Below are 15,696 nucleotides of genomic sequence, written 5' to 3' on the forward strand. Positions count from 1 at the left end.
CTTTCCTTCTTTCCTTCTTTCCTTCTTTCCTTCTTTCCTTCTTTCTTTCTTTCTTTCTTTCTTTCTTTCTTTCTTTCTTTCTTTCTTTCTTTCCTTCTTTCTTTCTCTTCTTCCTTCCTTTCTTTCTCCTTTCCACATGAAACTTCGATGACTATTTTGTAATGATAATTTCATGGGGGGAGAGATGAGAACTCATAAAATCCTGCCCCCACCCACCCAGCGCTCCTCAAAATGGCTTCATGTCTGGGCTCTCTGCACTGGGAAGATGCCTCAGAGCCTCTCTTCCCTTTTCTCTTTCTCCCTCCCCTTCTCTATGCTTCTTGTTTGGAAGCCCCATGAGGCACCCACAAAGGCACCGAATTCATCGAGGGCTCCAGATATCCCTTTGGAATGCCTTGTGCTTTGAGGCTATGCAAGGATAGACAGGCATCACCCTGGCACAGCTGCAGCACCCTCTGGCCTCTGTCTTCTGCCCCTTTTCCACCCCCACCCCCACTCCTTCAGAGACTTGGATGAGCAGAAAATTGAAATTAGAGGGAGTGAGAGAAACATGGGAAGGGATAAGGGGGGAGGCAATGGAGTTTATTAAAAAGAGATTTCTGTGGAGTAAGGGAAACTGGATTCAGATGTCACAAGATCATATACATGATACCCTAGAAAGAGCCCTGCCTCTAGAGCCAGAAATCCTACCTCTGAGCATTACAACCCAAGTGACCTTAAGCAAATCGTTTTGGACCTCAGTTTACTCATCTGTGAAATGGATGTATTGGTCTAAACGATGCTTACGATCCTTCCCGACCCTGACCCCCTTTGCTCTAAGGTTCTTGATCATTCTAATGACCTGTATTCTAAGATCCCAGCTCTGACAGCCTGGGATCCCTGATGCTATTGATTCCAAGACTCAGACTGGTCATTTCCCAAAGGAAAACCCCATTCCACCACAGCAGGCTCCTCATTAACTCTGGGCAAGAGCAAGGCTTCCCGAGCACGAAGCCACCAAGGAGTGTCAGAAGCATCCTTGATCTCGTCAGTTCGTTGGCACTAAAGAATTGCCTGAAATGTTTTCATTTTCTCCTGAGAAAGGAAAGAAAAAGTCCCTCTCCTCCCTCTTCCCAGAGACTCTCCCAAATAACTGATTTCCATGCTGATGATGCCCTTTCCGGGCTTGTAAATATTTGATTAGATTTCAGAAATATGAAGCCTGCTTTTAAGAAGGAACTCGGTGCCTTTCCCCCCCCCTCCCTGAGGATTAGCGGGAAGCACTGGCTGCCAGGGACAAGGAGAGGCCGCTGCCGGCTCAGGAGCCTCTTGCTGGCCACCCCAGGCTTTCCTCGCTGCAGCTGAGGCAGGGAGTGTCAGAGGACTGTTAGCCCCCTGACCCTGGTTCTCCTGGTGCTGTCATCATCCTGCCAGGTCTTGTCACGGGTAGGAATGGGAGGATCCTTTGGGGAGATCTAATCCAACTTCTCTCTGGCCAAGAAGACTTGCTTGGGAGGGCTCAAGAGGCACTGCAGACAACATTGACTTGACAGCTAATGGAGTGGGGAAGGATTTACCCCCATAATCAGATTCATCTCCCCAGTGACCACCAGGCCCTCTTCTGCCTTCTCCCATGATGCATGGATCCCCCAAACCTCCTGCCATAGATCTCAACCACAATGTGCCTGGGGTCACACAGCTAGGAAGTGTCTGAGGTCAGATTTGAACTCAGGACCTCCAGGCTGGTGCTCTCTCCACTGAGGCACCTAACTGCCCCCTCTTCCTTAAATTGAGCAGAAATCTGCTTCTAGAGAACTTTCCCCTCATCTTTAAAACAAGGGAGCAGAACTTGATGAGGAATCTGAGGGTCAGAGAGGTCACATGGCTAGTATCTGTGGTGCCATTCAAGCCCAGGTTCCCCCCCCCCAGATTCCCCAGATTCCAGTGCTCTACCCCAAGGTCCTGTGCTGCCTAACATTCATCAAACACTCAGCAGATTGAAGGTGTGCTTTGAGGATGACAGGACAGAGACCATTATCCACATTTATGGGTTTGGAGACTGAGGCTCAGAGAGGGTTCAGAGTCACACAGCCATTAATTATAATGATATTAATTATAACGATATAATAAAATGTAATGTAATATTTGGTTATGGCACACAACCAGAACTTAAACCAGTCATGTGACTTCAAGTTGGTACTTTCTTCTACCCCACCTTACCCACATGCAGTGATTGGTGTGGGTCCACCCTCCCTCCAATGATACAGATTGCGATGCCCTCCTTATAGGGGAGAGAGAGAGTAGATATAGATGATATAGATATAGATTAATGAGCAGAGGCTCCGAATCTTCTACGACAGGAGTTCGTGACATTCAGCCTAGGGATCAGGCACTGGAGATGCTGTGGGGCTGAGAAGAGAAAGAGGAGAAACAAGTATATCCGAGGGTTCTCGATGCTTAGTCCACTCCACAGAATGTTGAGGATTGGCTTCATGGCTGATGAACAATTCGGGGTTCAGAGACTGCTTTGGGTTGGTGACTGAGGGAGCATGTAAGTGGAGTAGAAGCAAGCTTTCGCTTTTCCCTCTGTAGCCTCAAAGCTTTGCCTTGTGGAAACATCTGATCATCAGGTATTTATTAATCACCCACTATGTGCTGAACACTGCCCTACGGCCCTGGGGATGCAAAATGATACGGGTCTTATCCTCAAAGGGCTTCCATTCTTCTGGCACGATGCTGCCTAAACATATAAGTGCACACAAACCCTGTGCAAATAAGCCCAAGGTAGTTTGGTGTGGGGGTGGCACTAGCAGCAATAAGGAATCGATGTCTTTTGAACTGGACAGAATGAAATGGAATCAGACAGAGCTGCTGGTGAAGGGTGCCCTGGCTGTAAGGTGCATTGTGATTGGAGAGTGCTGGGGGCAGCGATGTGTTGAAGACTTGCAGGGAAACGTGATTTCAGGGGTTATATGGGACTGATGAGAGAGTGAATGGCAATCAGAGCAAGTGTGACTCTTGTGGACCCTGGTATGCCCTGGGACCTGAAGAGAAAGCCTGCATTCAGAGATAATAACTAATAATAGTAAATAGCAATAACAACTGCTAGAAAGTGTTGATGAAGCCATGGAATGAGATGACGTTTCTGGCAATAGACCAAATTTACGGTACTCTGCATGAGGAGAGATCTTTGTTTTTTCAGCCTGGACCTATGTTGTCACTGTGATGATCTGGGGTAAATGGGTTCATGCCACTCAGAATCTTAGAGAGTTGGTTAAAACACTGAGAGATTACTCAGTCAGGATCGGGCAGACTTGGGTCACGAAACCAGGTCTTTCTTCCTGGTTTGGAGGTGAGCTCTCAGCGTCCCTGTTCTGGGAGGATTAACACCTCTGGCGGGAGAGCTTGCCTAGCCCTTCTCGGGGATGCTCATCTACTTTTGCTGTCCACCTGGCATCCAACCTTACCTGTGGCTCCAAGAAGCTGCAGTGTATGCAATGTCCACACAAAACCATCTCAATTAAGGGTAACTGTCAGTGGGTAACTTAAGGGGAGGTCTACTCTGAGCAGGTGAAGATTTCCTCCATTGGAATGGGATGGGCAAATGACAACAATTTGTTTTAATAGCCATGAAGACCCCTGTAGCAGGCGCTGGAGAAGATGCTTAGAGCTAGGTTAGGCATTGAAGATGTCAACTACATGCCAGGCCATCACCCGTTGGCCTGACTTTTGTTTTGCCAATGGACTCTGGTAGAGAGAGTAAGGCAACTTATTTTGTACAACTCTGCCTGACTTAAAGCCAATTCACTTGGCAAGTCAGCACATCACCCCATGATGCCATGACCATGATTGGTCCTCTCTGAAAACAAAGGACTAACAATAGCAATATGCATATATATTATATATATATATATTCTCTCTCCTCCTCTTTCAAAAGCTTACATGTAGGGGCAACTAGGTGGCTTAATGAATTAAGAGCCAGGCCTAGAGACTGGGAGGTCCTGGGTTCAAATCTTGCCTCAGACACTTCCTAGCTGTGTGAGCCTGGGCAAGTCACCTAACCTCCATTGCCTAGCCCTTACTCTCTTCTGCCTTGGAACCAATACATAGTATTGATTCTAAGACAGAAAGCCAGGGTTTGTTTGGTTTTTTTAAAGCTTACTTGTGGGGACAGCTAGATGGACCAGTAAATCGAGAGCCAAGCCTAGAGATGGGAGGTCCTGAGTTCCAATGTGACCGCAACTCCTTCCTAGCTGTGCAGCTCTGGGCTGAAGTCACTTAATTCCCATTGCCTAGCCCTTGGCGCTCTTCTGAAGCTCAGAACCAACACAGTATTGATCCTGAGACTGGAGGGAAGGGTTTACAGAAAAGCTAACTTGTTCTGTGCGTTCTGCTTTTCACAAATGTGAATTATGCCATATGGAAGATTTTGCCTTGTGCATGGCTGTGTAGACCTGTGCGTACCTGAGCACACTCACATGGATGTTCCGGGCCCCTTCGTACGTGTGTTTATGTATGCAGAGCTCAGAGAGCTGTTTTTGACGAGCCTGAACGGCTCCTTCTCTCCCAGTTCTGTCACTAAAGCTACTCCTTCTCTTTTGGCAGGCAACCTTGGTTCTATGGCTGGGGCTTCAACCTCCCCCGAGGCCAAGCACTGCTAGAGAAATGGAATCTGATCCCGGAAGGAATAGATATTCTTATAACACATGGACCACCCCTGGGTAAGGTTCAACCAACTTCAGCACTGGAGCCGTGGACAGCGCAGGGGGGGGCAAAGTCAGCTGGGCTAGTGAGGGAAGACTTGCTGAATCTTGGAATATTAGAGCTAAGAGGGGGACTTAGAATGTGGAATGGCAGAGCTGGGCTCAGGTTGGGGTTGGACTGTGGAATGCAGACCTGGAAGGTGGCTTAGAACACAGAACAGAAGAATGGGAAAGGACCTTAGAACATGGAATGTCGGAATGCATCATCCCTTCATGGGATCATAGGATTAAAGCATCAGGGGTTTAGAGCAAGAAGGGAACTTAGAGGCCATCTAGGCCAACTCCCTCGTTTTACAGTTGACCAGATGGAGACCCCGAGAGCCAAATAACTTACCCACGATGACAGAGTGTTGAGATTTGAACTCTGGGTTCACTGCCAAATCTAGTCCTTTCCCCAGTGTCATACTGCTGCCCATCCCCTTCATCTGGTGGCCCGGCATTAAATGATCTGCCCAGAGGCACAAAGCAAGGCATTGGTGAGGCAGGAACTCAAGCCTTGATCTCCTGCTCCAACTCTGTTCCTCCCATGCTTCAAAGAAGCCTCATGTTCCTGTTGAACGTTCAGGCATTTCAGTTGTGTCTGACTCTTCGTTTGGGGTTTTCTTGGTGGCAAAGATACAGAGTGCTTTGCCTGGGCGAGGAGTCAAGGTTCCCTGTTCTTGCTCAATTCCTAGCTCCCAGGGTGGCCTCAGTTTCCACAACTGCAAAGCTACTCAACTTTCTCCCATCAGGGATAGCAGCCCTTTAGCCTTGATCTCCACAGAGCCTGTCCTCTGAGCCCCTCCTGGGACTTTAGCCACTCAGCTTTAGGATCTTTGCAAAGGGCTGAGCCAGTGTCCCACTTAGAGACTAAAGTCTCCTCTACCCGCTATACCCAGCTGGCCCCGCACCATGTTTTATTCAGTCTCCTGGTCTACCCACAAAGGCTAATAAGCCCTAACTTCATACCAAGGAACCCAGAGAAAAGACATCAGCAGGCCTTCCCCTCAGGACAGCCCAGCATGCCCAATCTGCTGTCCTACTGCTGCCATATATGTCCCGTCACCTCCCCTCCCCACCACACACATGTTGCCATTGGTACTGAAAGGAATGTGACAGTTTGGGACTTAGTTTCCCCATCTGTCAAATGAGGGGGTCAGACTAGATGACCGACGGGACCCCAGCCTTAATACTATGATCCTGGCACCACGGCCGAAGGGGTTTTCTGAGACAAACCCGGGCAGGACTGTCCTGTCCATGTTGGATCCCTGCCCCAGAAGCACTCACTCAACATGTGTGTAAGTATGTTTTTAATAAATCTCCTGGGTCAGGGCCATGCATGGAAATCTCCCAGCAAGCCTGGTGGTTAGAGAGGACTCTGGCCTTGGCAACTTTGCTCTGAGTTTGCATCCGTTTGTTTTGTTTTTTAAACCAGAAGGTGATCATCAGTGTTTGAGGATTTCTTTGCTGCCCCCACCCACCCCCAGGAAAATCTGCCCATTTTTCTCTTCTTTGGGAATGGCCCACCCTCTTGTTTCCTCACTCTCTCCATTCCCTGAAGGAAGCAGCGCGGCAGAGGTCTGAATTTGCACTCGGGAGCCCTCGGAGCCCGTTCTAGCTAAGCGACCCTGGACAAGTTCCTTGCCTCTGGCTTCTGGCTTCTTTGTCTTTAAAACAAGGGGCTGAGATTCGGTGATCTCCAGCTCTGGCATTCTGAATTCTTGATTCTCCCATTCCCCTGCCTTTCCCTTGCCTTGTCCCTCTAGCCACTGGTGGGGCTCATCTCCCCCATCTTTATCTCCCAGGATCCCTCCTGCCACCCCTTCCCTCCACTGGGCAAACTCCCAAACAAAACCTCTCCTGAACTCCTCTCTGGGAAACTATCACAGAAATTAGCTTCTATCTAGGGCAGCTCCTGTCCGGCCCCCGGGTCACCTCCCAGCGAGGGCCTCTCCGAGGAAGGGAGACCTCTGGCCATGGGGCCAACGACCAGGAGGAAAGAGACGCCCCTCATCCCCACGCCCCATCCCTCCCTTTTCATCTTGCCTGGGGCAGACGGAGTCCAAGTCGGAGGAGCTGTGGTTCCTTGTGAGAAACCGTGGCCGGCCAGACCATCCCTGCCTCTCACCCGGACCAAGGTGCTGGCCTCTCCCTCTCTGCTGCCTGAGCACCGTTCTGACCACATCGCTCCCCTGCTCCATAAGCTTCAGGGGATCCCTATTGCCTCTGAGATCCAACATTCTTCATCTGCCCATCTTTGTGAATAATGAGCTTTGCATGGAGACAGCTCAGAAAGAAAGGAGCAGGCACACGCCCTGGATCCAGGCACATCCTTTGTGCATAGGGACATGTCAGCCAAAGCCTTTGAACAGAGAAGAGAGGCCCAGAGAGGGGATGCGTCTTGCCTAAAGACACACAGAGTCGGGCAGTAGCAGATTTGGGATTCAAAGTGAGGCTGCCAAGCCAGGAGGACCAGTTGGTGCTCCCTCTCCCTCTCCCTCTCCCCCGCAGCACACTTAGCCCCGTGGCTCACACTTGTGGGTCTCCACCTTCTCCTAAAGCTCCTTTTCCTTCCCTCCCAGTGACTCTGCTCTTCCCCTTGAACTGTGAATGGTGCCTCCTCCCGGCCCAGGGAGCCCCCTGGGAGGACATCACTGAGGGCTTCCGACCCCGAGCCACGGACCAGGCCTGCGCCTGCTTCTTCCCTGTGACCGGATTCTGTTCTTCCAGGGGGAGGTTTCCAGTGCGTTTATTCTCCGTCTCTGCCCAGTGACTTCAATTTCATTGGGAAGGAGGGCTGGCTCTGCCCTGAGTCCAGAATGCCTGACTCGCCTGAGCTCTCCCTCTCCCTCTCCGTCTTTGTCTCTGTCTGTCCGTCTCTCTTACCCGCACACGCGGACAGGTAGACGCCTCTTAAGTTCTCTCGGTGCTTTCTTGGCTTCGTTCTCACCGTGGACACTTTGCCCCCAGAACCTGAACGATGAAGAGTAGTCAGGAAAAGCTGAGCAACCGAGGGCCTGGGTCCGACAGTGTCTGGAGCCTTCCACACCCCTGGTCTCCCACCTCTCCACGGAGGGCCCACAAGTCAGTCCAGCCTCGTCTCCCTCCCACAGTCTGTCTCTCTGTCCCACAGCCCTTCCTCGACCCTGACTCTCTCCATCTTGGCCTCTCTTTTCCCTGCTCTTCCTCACGTCTCCTCTTGCCTCCTTCAGCTCAGTTGGCCTTGACAAATGACCTTCCTTCCCTGGCAGCAACAGGAGCCTGCCTTCCCTCCCCCAGCCTGCAGCCCCGGCTCTCCCTCCCCATCCGGGCACCCCGTGCTGCCATCAGTTACTCCAAGGCTGGGTAGCCATGTGTGTAGAATCAGCCACCAACATATGGGCAGGCTTTGGGCGGCCGATAAAGCATGGAGACCAAAACGTGTGTGACATAAATAAGGCTCCCCTCGGTGAAGGAGCAGCCTGGGGGAGCTTTCTGGGGGGAGAACCGTCTCCCCTGGGGGGCCGCCAAACCATTCATGGCTCCCAGGTGCCTCGGGTGGGCTGAAGCAGCAGGAAGCCCCAGGCCCTCGGAGCCGGAGGGTCTGGCCTGGGATGATGCTCTCTAAGGGCTTTCATAGCTTCTAAGTTCTAGAATTCTCTGCTCAGATCTTGCTTCCTGCCCTTGATCTGGCTGGCCAGCCTGTTATCCTCCCTGTGAGGAACACGGAGGTTAATGGAACTTTCCGGATAATTCAGTATTCTTCTCTCGGCTCTTATTGCTACAACTTCCTCCGAGCTCACTGCCTCCACTGGCCCTTCTGAAGGAAAGGAGCAAAACCCTGGACGGATGGAACCAGGGCGAGGTGACTGGAGCTATGCCAGGGTGCCAGCACTTACAAGATGCTGGCAGAAAATTCCGTCATTAAATCCCTTTTGTTAAAGGTGCTAATAGCAAGTCTCCTTCTTCTGCAGGGAGAAACAACTAAGTGGAAGGTTGATTAATTGGCAAACATTTGGTCTGGGACTACACTGGGGATTTCTTGGGGAGAGTGAACTCCCACCTGATGTAGATTGGCTCCTGACTTGCAAGTTAGGAGCTCAGAGATTCGCCTGGGGCCTCTCCCCACTTCCATCCAGCCTCCTCTCAGCTTGCTCAAGTCATTTCCCCCCTCTTTCTGGCATTTAAGGCTCTTCCAAAGCTGGGCCCCTTCTTTTCCAGGCTTCACACCCTTTGGTCTCCTCTACATCCCCTAGATCTATCTCCACTCAATTCAATATTCCTCCGACACGTCCCTTTGCTCTGGCTGTACCCTCTACCAGCTCCCACCATCCAAGGAGTCTTGTTCTGGTCCTCCCGGCTGCTGGTGCCTCCCCTCTAGTCTACTTATTATGCATTCGAGCTCCTTCAGGGCCAGGATTGGTTTCGCCTCCTTTGCATGCCGTGTGCCCAGGCCGGTGCCATTCAGACCTGTCACACTCTGAGACCCTGTTTGGCAAAGATCCTTCCTGAGTACTTGTCATTCCTTTCTCCGGTGTGTCCCCACTTTACAGATGAGGCTCACACAGCTAGGAAGTCTCTGAGCCTGGATTTGAACTCTGATCGTGGGAACTCCAGGCTGAGCACTGTGCCGCCTGGCCGCCCCAAAGAAGTGCCTGGCTTCGGTGACTCTTCTGTAAAATGTGAAGATCGCCCCGTAGGGCCTTCGGAGGCCCTTCTGGCTTCACATCTAGAATCTAGCGGGTCGTGGACCCCCGTTTCCTGGGCCGGGTGGCCTCCGAGGGCCCCCAGGCGCTGAGGTCTCAGAGTGGGTGCCGAGCGCAGCCCCCACATCCCAGCTCAGTGCCTTCTCGCCAGCACGTCTTGGCTCTTTGCCCAATGAGCGGCTCGGCTGGTTGAAAGCCTGGGAGGGTTTTTTGCCAGTGGGCGAGCTTTGGGGGAACAGATGCTGCCCAGGAACCAGAGCAGTTGGGCTTTCAAGTGAATTCCTGACTCACCCTCTCCCATGGCTTGTCATTAAGTGCTGGCTTACTGTGAATGCCGCCCGGCCTTCCCCTCCCCTCCACTCCAGGGCGGTTTCGGGAGAGGGTGAGTCAGGAATTCTGGAGAGCGCTCTGGAGTGGAGGACAGGAGGAAGGCCGGGCGGCATTCCCAGAGCATGCCCACCAGGCACCTCTTTGCAGGACCCCAGCTTCCCCTTCCTCCCCCGGAGACCACAACTATCACAGGGCCCCGGAAGGGAAGGCCGGCCATCCTCGAGGCCCCGACGGAGACTTCCGGTGACATCTCGCTACCTCCCAAGGCAGCCCGTTCCACTTGGAGAGGCCCCCCATTGGGAAACTCTCCCTGACCTCGACTCCTTGGTTCTTGGGGGTCAAGGCTGAGCCCTCAGCCCCTTGGAGACAGCCATCGTGGGCCCCCTCCCGGCTTCGTGTGGCTGTGGGGAGGAAGGGGCTTTGGAGGGGCCCTCGGACTGGAGAGCTGGAGTCAGAAAGACTGGAGTTCCAGTTCCGCTCTGGCATTTACTAGCGAGGTGCCTGTGGGAGGCCCTTTAGCCTCCTAGAAGCCCAGTCTGAGACTAGCTGGCTTCGGCCATCCCTGCCCACCTATTAGCCCGTTATCCTGTGGCTCGGTGGCCTCAACTGGACATTTGTTGGGATTCTAGCCAGAAGAGAGACCTGAGTGTGAATTAGGACGGGCGCTTTGAGCCTCAGTTCTGTCTTCTATAAAGGAGGGATTCAAATAAGAAATTTTATGTAATTCTAGAAAGACAGAGAGACGAAAAGAGAAGAAGAGGGAGACGGGAAGAAAGAGAGACCCAGATGAGGGAGAATGGGAGAGAGAAAGGTGGGGAGAGAAGGAGAGAGACAGAGAAAGAGAGGGGGAGACGGAGAGACGGAGAAAGGGAAAGAAAGGAAGAGATAGAGAAAAAGAGGGAGACAGAGACAGAGTCTACAGAGCATTTTCTATCCCTGCCTCTCTCCTACCGCTCTCTCTCCTGACTAAGCCCACCTTCTCTACGGAGTTGCCCCCACAGCCCAATCCCCATCGCTTCCCACTTGGACCATTGGAACAACAACTGGCTCCCTCCCTGCCTTGAGGGTCTCCCTCTTCCATTCCCCTTCCCCAGGACTAGAATACTTTTCCGAGCTGCTGCCCTAACGGGCTCCTCAGCCTGGCCTTCAGAGGCCTCGGGTGTGCCCCTCAGGGCCCTGCTCCTCGGTAAGGTAAATTGAGAGGGCCGCTCCGGGGGCCCCAAACATCTCTTCCAGCTAACTTGAGCCCTCGCAGCCTGAGGGCCGTCACGGACCGAACGTTCCAGGAGGATCAGCAGGCATCGTTTGGTACCTGCTGTGCGCCGGGCGCTGGGCAAAGAACCATCTGACCGAGCCAAAGAAGTAAAAGCACCCCTCCCTGCTCCGGAGGAGGCTCCGGGTCCGGCGCCCGGCACACACGGGCACGGTGCCAGCCGCGGCATGCAGCCTTCCGTCCGAGCCTCCACGACGCTCTCTCGTCCTCTGCCCCCTTCTCTGGCCTCCCTCCTTTCCCCACGGCTGGCCTTTTCCCACGAGTCCATCCTCTTACGGTGTGGCCCAGGGAGGCCAGCTTCGGCTCCTTCCGAGGAGCGGGTCGCCGTCTTGGGCCGGCTGTTCCCCTGGAGCAACCCCGGCTCTGACTCTAGACGCTGTTTTGTGGCATTTTCAGAGGTTTGCAGAGCCGGCGCGGGCGCTGCTTCCTCACTTGGTCCTTCCGACAGCCCTGGCAGGGGGTCTGCAGGCAGGAATCCGGTGACCTCCGAGCCCCACGTTCCGCGGCCTCACCCCGAGTCTCTGACGGGCTTCTCGTCCCCCTTCCCCGTCCTTCTGTCTCGCAGGTTTTCTCGATTGGGTCCCCAAGAAGATGCAGCGGGTGGGCTGTGTGGAGCTGCTGAACACGGTGCAGAGGCGAATCCAGCCCCGACTCCATGTCTTTGGACACATCCATGAAGGTCAGTGAGGGCCGGGGGAGGGCCGGGGGGCCTGCGGAACGCTCAGACCGTCCCCCGCTGTGGCCGCTGTGGCCGTGGGAGGTGAGGGCGGTGGCTCGGGCCCAGCCTCCCTCGTGGATCTGACCCTCAGGATGAACCTGGGGTTCTGGGCTCTGCTGTTCTCACCATTTCACGGTTGAGGAAACCGAGGCAGACAAGGGTTAAGGGACTCGGCCAGGGCCCCACAGCTGACGAGGGTCCAAGGCTGGATTTGAACCCAGGGGAGCCTGTGGTGACTCCGGCCCAGAAAGCCGGGCGCCGCTCGTGTCCCCTCGGGAGGGCGTCTAACAGGCGCCGCTTCTTCTGTCCTAGGCTACGGAGTCATGGCGGACGGGACCACCACGTACGTGAACGCGTCTGTGTGCACTGTGAACTACCAGCCCGTGAACCCCCCCATAGTCATCGACTTACCGACCCCCCGAAACTCCTGATCCCCCCGGGCCGGGCCGGGCCGCCTCCCCCCGCGGGAGCTCCGGCCGCGCTCCATCCCCTGCGTGTCCGTCCTATTTAATGTGTTAAAGGCCGCCCCGTGACGCCACCCTGCTGTTGTGTCTCCTTCTTGAACGACGCTCCGACCTCCCTCGACCCCCATTCCGGTTCCGCTCGGGCCCAGGCAGGGGAGATTTGGTTAGGACAGACCCGGGGCCGGCCGGCACAGGGCTGGGGGAGCGGCCGGGCTGTGCCATCCGGACAGGCAGGAGGCCGAAGGCTTCCTCAGAGGGTCTCGAGCACTCGAGGGATCAGTGGGTTGGGCGCCAGAATGGTAGTCGGACAGTCTTGGGTTCAGATCCTGCTTCAGACACTCACCGTGTGACCCTGGGCCAGTCCCTGTGTGAGGACTCAGGAGCCTCCAAAGTCCCTCCCGCGCTTCCTCCCATTCCCTTCTCGCCTTCTTTAAAGCCCAGGGCAGGAGGCGGCTCTGCCTCTCTGACGCGGGCGCCTGGCCTCAGACCTGGGTTCTAGTCTCAGACAAGCAGCTTCCTCTCCCTCCCCGAGAAGGAACTCGGGCCTTCGGAAGTCCCTCCGGGGTCGGGCACGGCCCAGGCCCGGGATGGGGCTCCGGCGGGGAGGGCCTGGCGTCTGGGCTCCGGGGCTCGGCGGTCATCTGTGGCTGTGGCGAGCTGGGCGAGAGCTCCGGCGCCATGTTGGAAGCGCGTTCAGACCCTGGGCAGGAGCCTCGGGGGGCCACCTGTGGGGCGCAGCCGCTTCCTGCCCGGCCGCCGGAGGGCCAGTCCTCCATGTCGGGGCGAAAACGGTCTTATCTGGGGAAAGCCGCCATGTGGGCGTCCATCTGCGTGTCTGCTTGCACAGACAGACAGCTCGCAGCCGAGTCTGGAAGCGTTCACGGCAACCCGAGAGGCTCCCAAGCCAGCACACGAACACGCACCGCCGCGCGCCTTCCCAGAAGCCTCGGCAGAACGGGCCTGCACGCTGTCCTTGGGGGGCCGCTCCGTGTCCCGCTCCGTGTCCCGCTCCGTGTCCCGCTCTGCTCCGTGTCCCCCTCCGTGTCCCCCTCCGTGTCCCACTCCGTGTCCCGTCCCGCTCCATGTCCCGCTCCGTGTCCCACTCCATGTCCCGCTCCGCTCCGTGTCCCGCTCCGTGTCCTCTCTGCCCTTCGAGTGTCCTGTAGCTTAGAGCCCCAGCTGTGAGGAGCCCTCGGGTGCCCGTCCACAGCTCCCTCCCTCATAAACGAGGGGCTGGACAAGAGGCTCCGAGCCTCTCCCCCTTCCATGGTCAACATTCCAGCAGTTCCTACGCCATGTGCCGGCTCTCCCTGATCCGCCGCGTTCTCGGGTCTTCTCACGCCTCCATGTTCTCTGCCACGCGGCCGCCCCCTTCTCTCTTTCGCATCCCGGGGCCCGAGATCCCCCCGAGCTCTGGAAGTCTGTGTTCCAGGGTCCCTCCCAGCTCTCCGCTCCCTATTCCACGGCCCCTCCTGGCTCGGACGTTCGTCTTCTCTGTTCTTGTTCCCTGACCACCCCCTCCCAGGGCTCACAAGCCAAGTCCCCTTTGGATGGAGGAAGGTCGTAGGAAGAAATACAAGTCCCTTGTCTGGTGTGAGCTTTGAGTTGATGTTGAGCCCAAGTTCAGGACCTGGAATCTCCCAGGAATCCTCTCCGCGGGCCCAAGAAGCCCGGCTCCCCCAGAGAGCCCCTTCTTGGGCTGGGAACGGGCCCATCCTGCCAAACTGGTGCCCCGATGGTTTTCAGGTCTCATTCGAGGCTTCCTTAACCGGGAGGGGATCCCTGAGGGCGGCTTCATCTTAGCTCAAGACAAGGTCACGGGCAGCAGGTGCCCCCATTCCTGGAAGTCAGCTGGAGGGCAAAGAAGCCAGAAATGTTTACATTGACCTTCTCAGTGCTTCAGATACTATTAGACCCAGGAAGGGGGCAGAGATGGGGGTGGCGGCAAGAGGCCGTTTTATTAGCCTCTCCTACATTTGTATGTCGGTCATCAGATACTCTCTTTACAAAACCATTTTTCCTAAGGTATGTTCAAAATATTGTGTATTTTTATGTGGAAGACGTTATGAACACAGCTGCTCCTTTAAAAGAAAATTCATTAAAAGGACTTGAGGTATGAACGATTAGAGAGCGCTCTTTAATCATTCTGGCAGAACTGGATTGTTCCTGTAATTTTTTTGTCAAGCATGTTAGACAAATAAAATCTTTCAAAGAGCAAATGGCCCCCATAGTGTATCTGCCATCCCCTCCCTGTCTCTGTGGCTCTGAAGCCAAGGAAAAAGAAGCCGTCCCTCCCTTCTTTCCTTCCTTCCCTGCCTTCTCTTACCTCTCTGTCTCACTGTCTTGTCATCCCTCTGTCTGTCTCTGTCTCTCTTTCTCCTCCTCTCTCTTCTGTGTCTCTCTTCCTCGTCTCCTCTTCCTCTCTCCCTCTCCCTCCTTCCCTCTCCCTCTCCTCTCTCCCCCCATCTTTCTCCCCCTCTCTCTCTTCTCCTTTCAAAGAATCATGGGACCTCAGACCCTAGCGGCCATCTACCCCAATAGACTCTGAGTTCCTTGAAAGCAGGAACTGGTTGGGATTGGGGGGGGGTTGCCTTTCCTTGTAACCCCAGAGTTCGGCATAATACCTGGCACACAGTAGGTGCTTGATAAATATTGACTGGCCTGCTGAGCGGGAATCCTCTTGACCAAGGGCTTCTATAGCCATCCTAGGAACACTTTCACCGTGGCAGGGGCAGCCCACTTCCTCCAGAGGCAACTCACTCTACACTAGAAGGTTCCCAATACTGAGCCGCAATACACTTCTATAACTTCCTCAGGGGACTTCTTTCTGCTCACGCCCCCTGGGACCAGGCAGAACAGGGCCACCCCTTTTCTTCAAACCCTCGAAGAGATCTCCCATCCCTGCTGACTTTTCTGTGTTCTAAAGCTCCCTGGTTCCCGCAGCCAGCATCCACACTTCCTCTTCCTCCTGCCTGCTTTCTCTCCTCTCCTCCATTCTGTCTTTCTGCTTCCCCTGCCTAGAGCTCCTGGAGCCAACCCAGGCTCTACCTGACCAGAAGCCTCCCTGGTGAGAGTCACCTCCTAAGCCAACCAGGCCAGGATGCTGTCGGACAGCTCTAACTCTTAGGCAGTCCTTCCTGATGCCCAGCTGAAAGCCCAAAGCAGCCTCTCTGTGGCTTTCCCACATTGTTGCTGGTTCTTCTCTCTGGGACCAAACAGAACCAGATTCCTCTCTCTCCCATTCCGTGGCCTTTCAAGTGCTTGGGAGACAACAAGCTGGGCTCCCTGTGGCTGGCTTCTACGTGCCAGATTAAGCATCCCCACATCTTGCCATCCTCTTCCTCTCCTCTTTCCTCTTTTTCCTTTTCTTTGCCTCTCCCTCTTTCTCTCTCATCTCTCTCCCATCTCCCTCTATTCTTTCCATCCTCTTCCTCCTCCTCCTCCTCTCTCTCTCTCTCTCTCTCTCTCTCTCTCTCTCTCTCTCTCTCTCTCTCTCTCTCTCTCT

The 15,696-nt window shown here is 54.6% G+C and overlaps 1 protein-coding gene across 1 annotated transcript in view; it reads left to right on the forward strand.

The window, feature by feature from the left end:
- MPPED1 (metallophosphoesterase domain containing 1) overlaps positions 1–12,255 on the forward strand; it is a 79,334-nt gene extending 67,079 nt beyond the window's left edge. The window contains exons 4-6 of the mRNA XM_044678608.1: positions 4,585–4,700; positions 11,575–11,688; positions 12,040–12,255. Coding sequence (XP_044534543.1) covers positions 4,585–4,700; positions 11,575–11,688; positions 12,040–12,158 — 349 coding nt within the window. The 3' untranslated portion in view covers positions 12,159–12,255. The remainder of the gene's footprint in view (positions 1–4,584; positions 4,701–11,574; positions 11,689–12,039) is intronic.
- The last annotated feature ends 3,441 nt before the right edge of the window (positions 12,256–15,696 follow it).

Source organism: Gracilinanus agilis, chromosome 5, assembly GCF_016433145.1.
Source record: "Gracilinanus agilis isolate LMUSP501 chromosome 5, AgileGrace, whole genome shotgun sequence".
Taxonomy (NCBI): Eukaryota; Metazoa; Chordata; class Mammalia; order Didelphimorphia; family Didelphidae; genus Gracilinanus; species Gracilinanus agilis.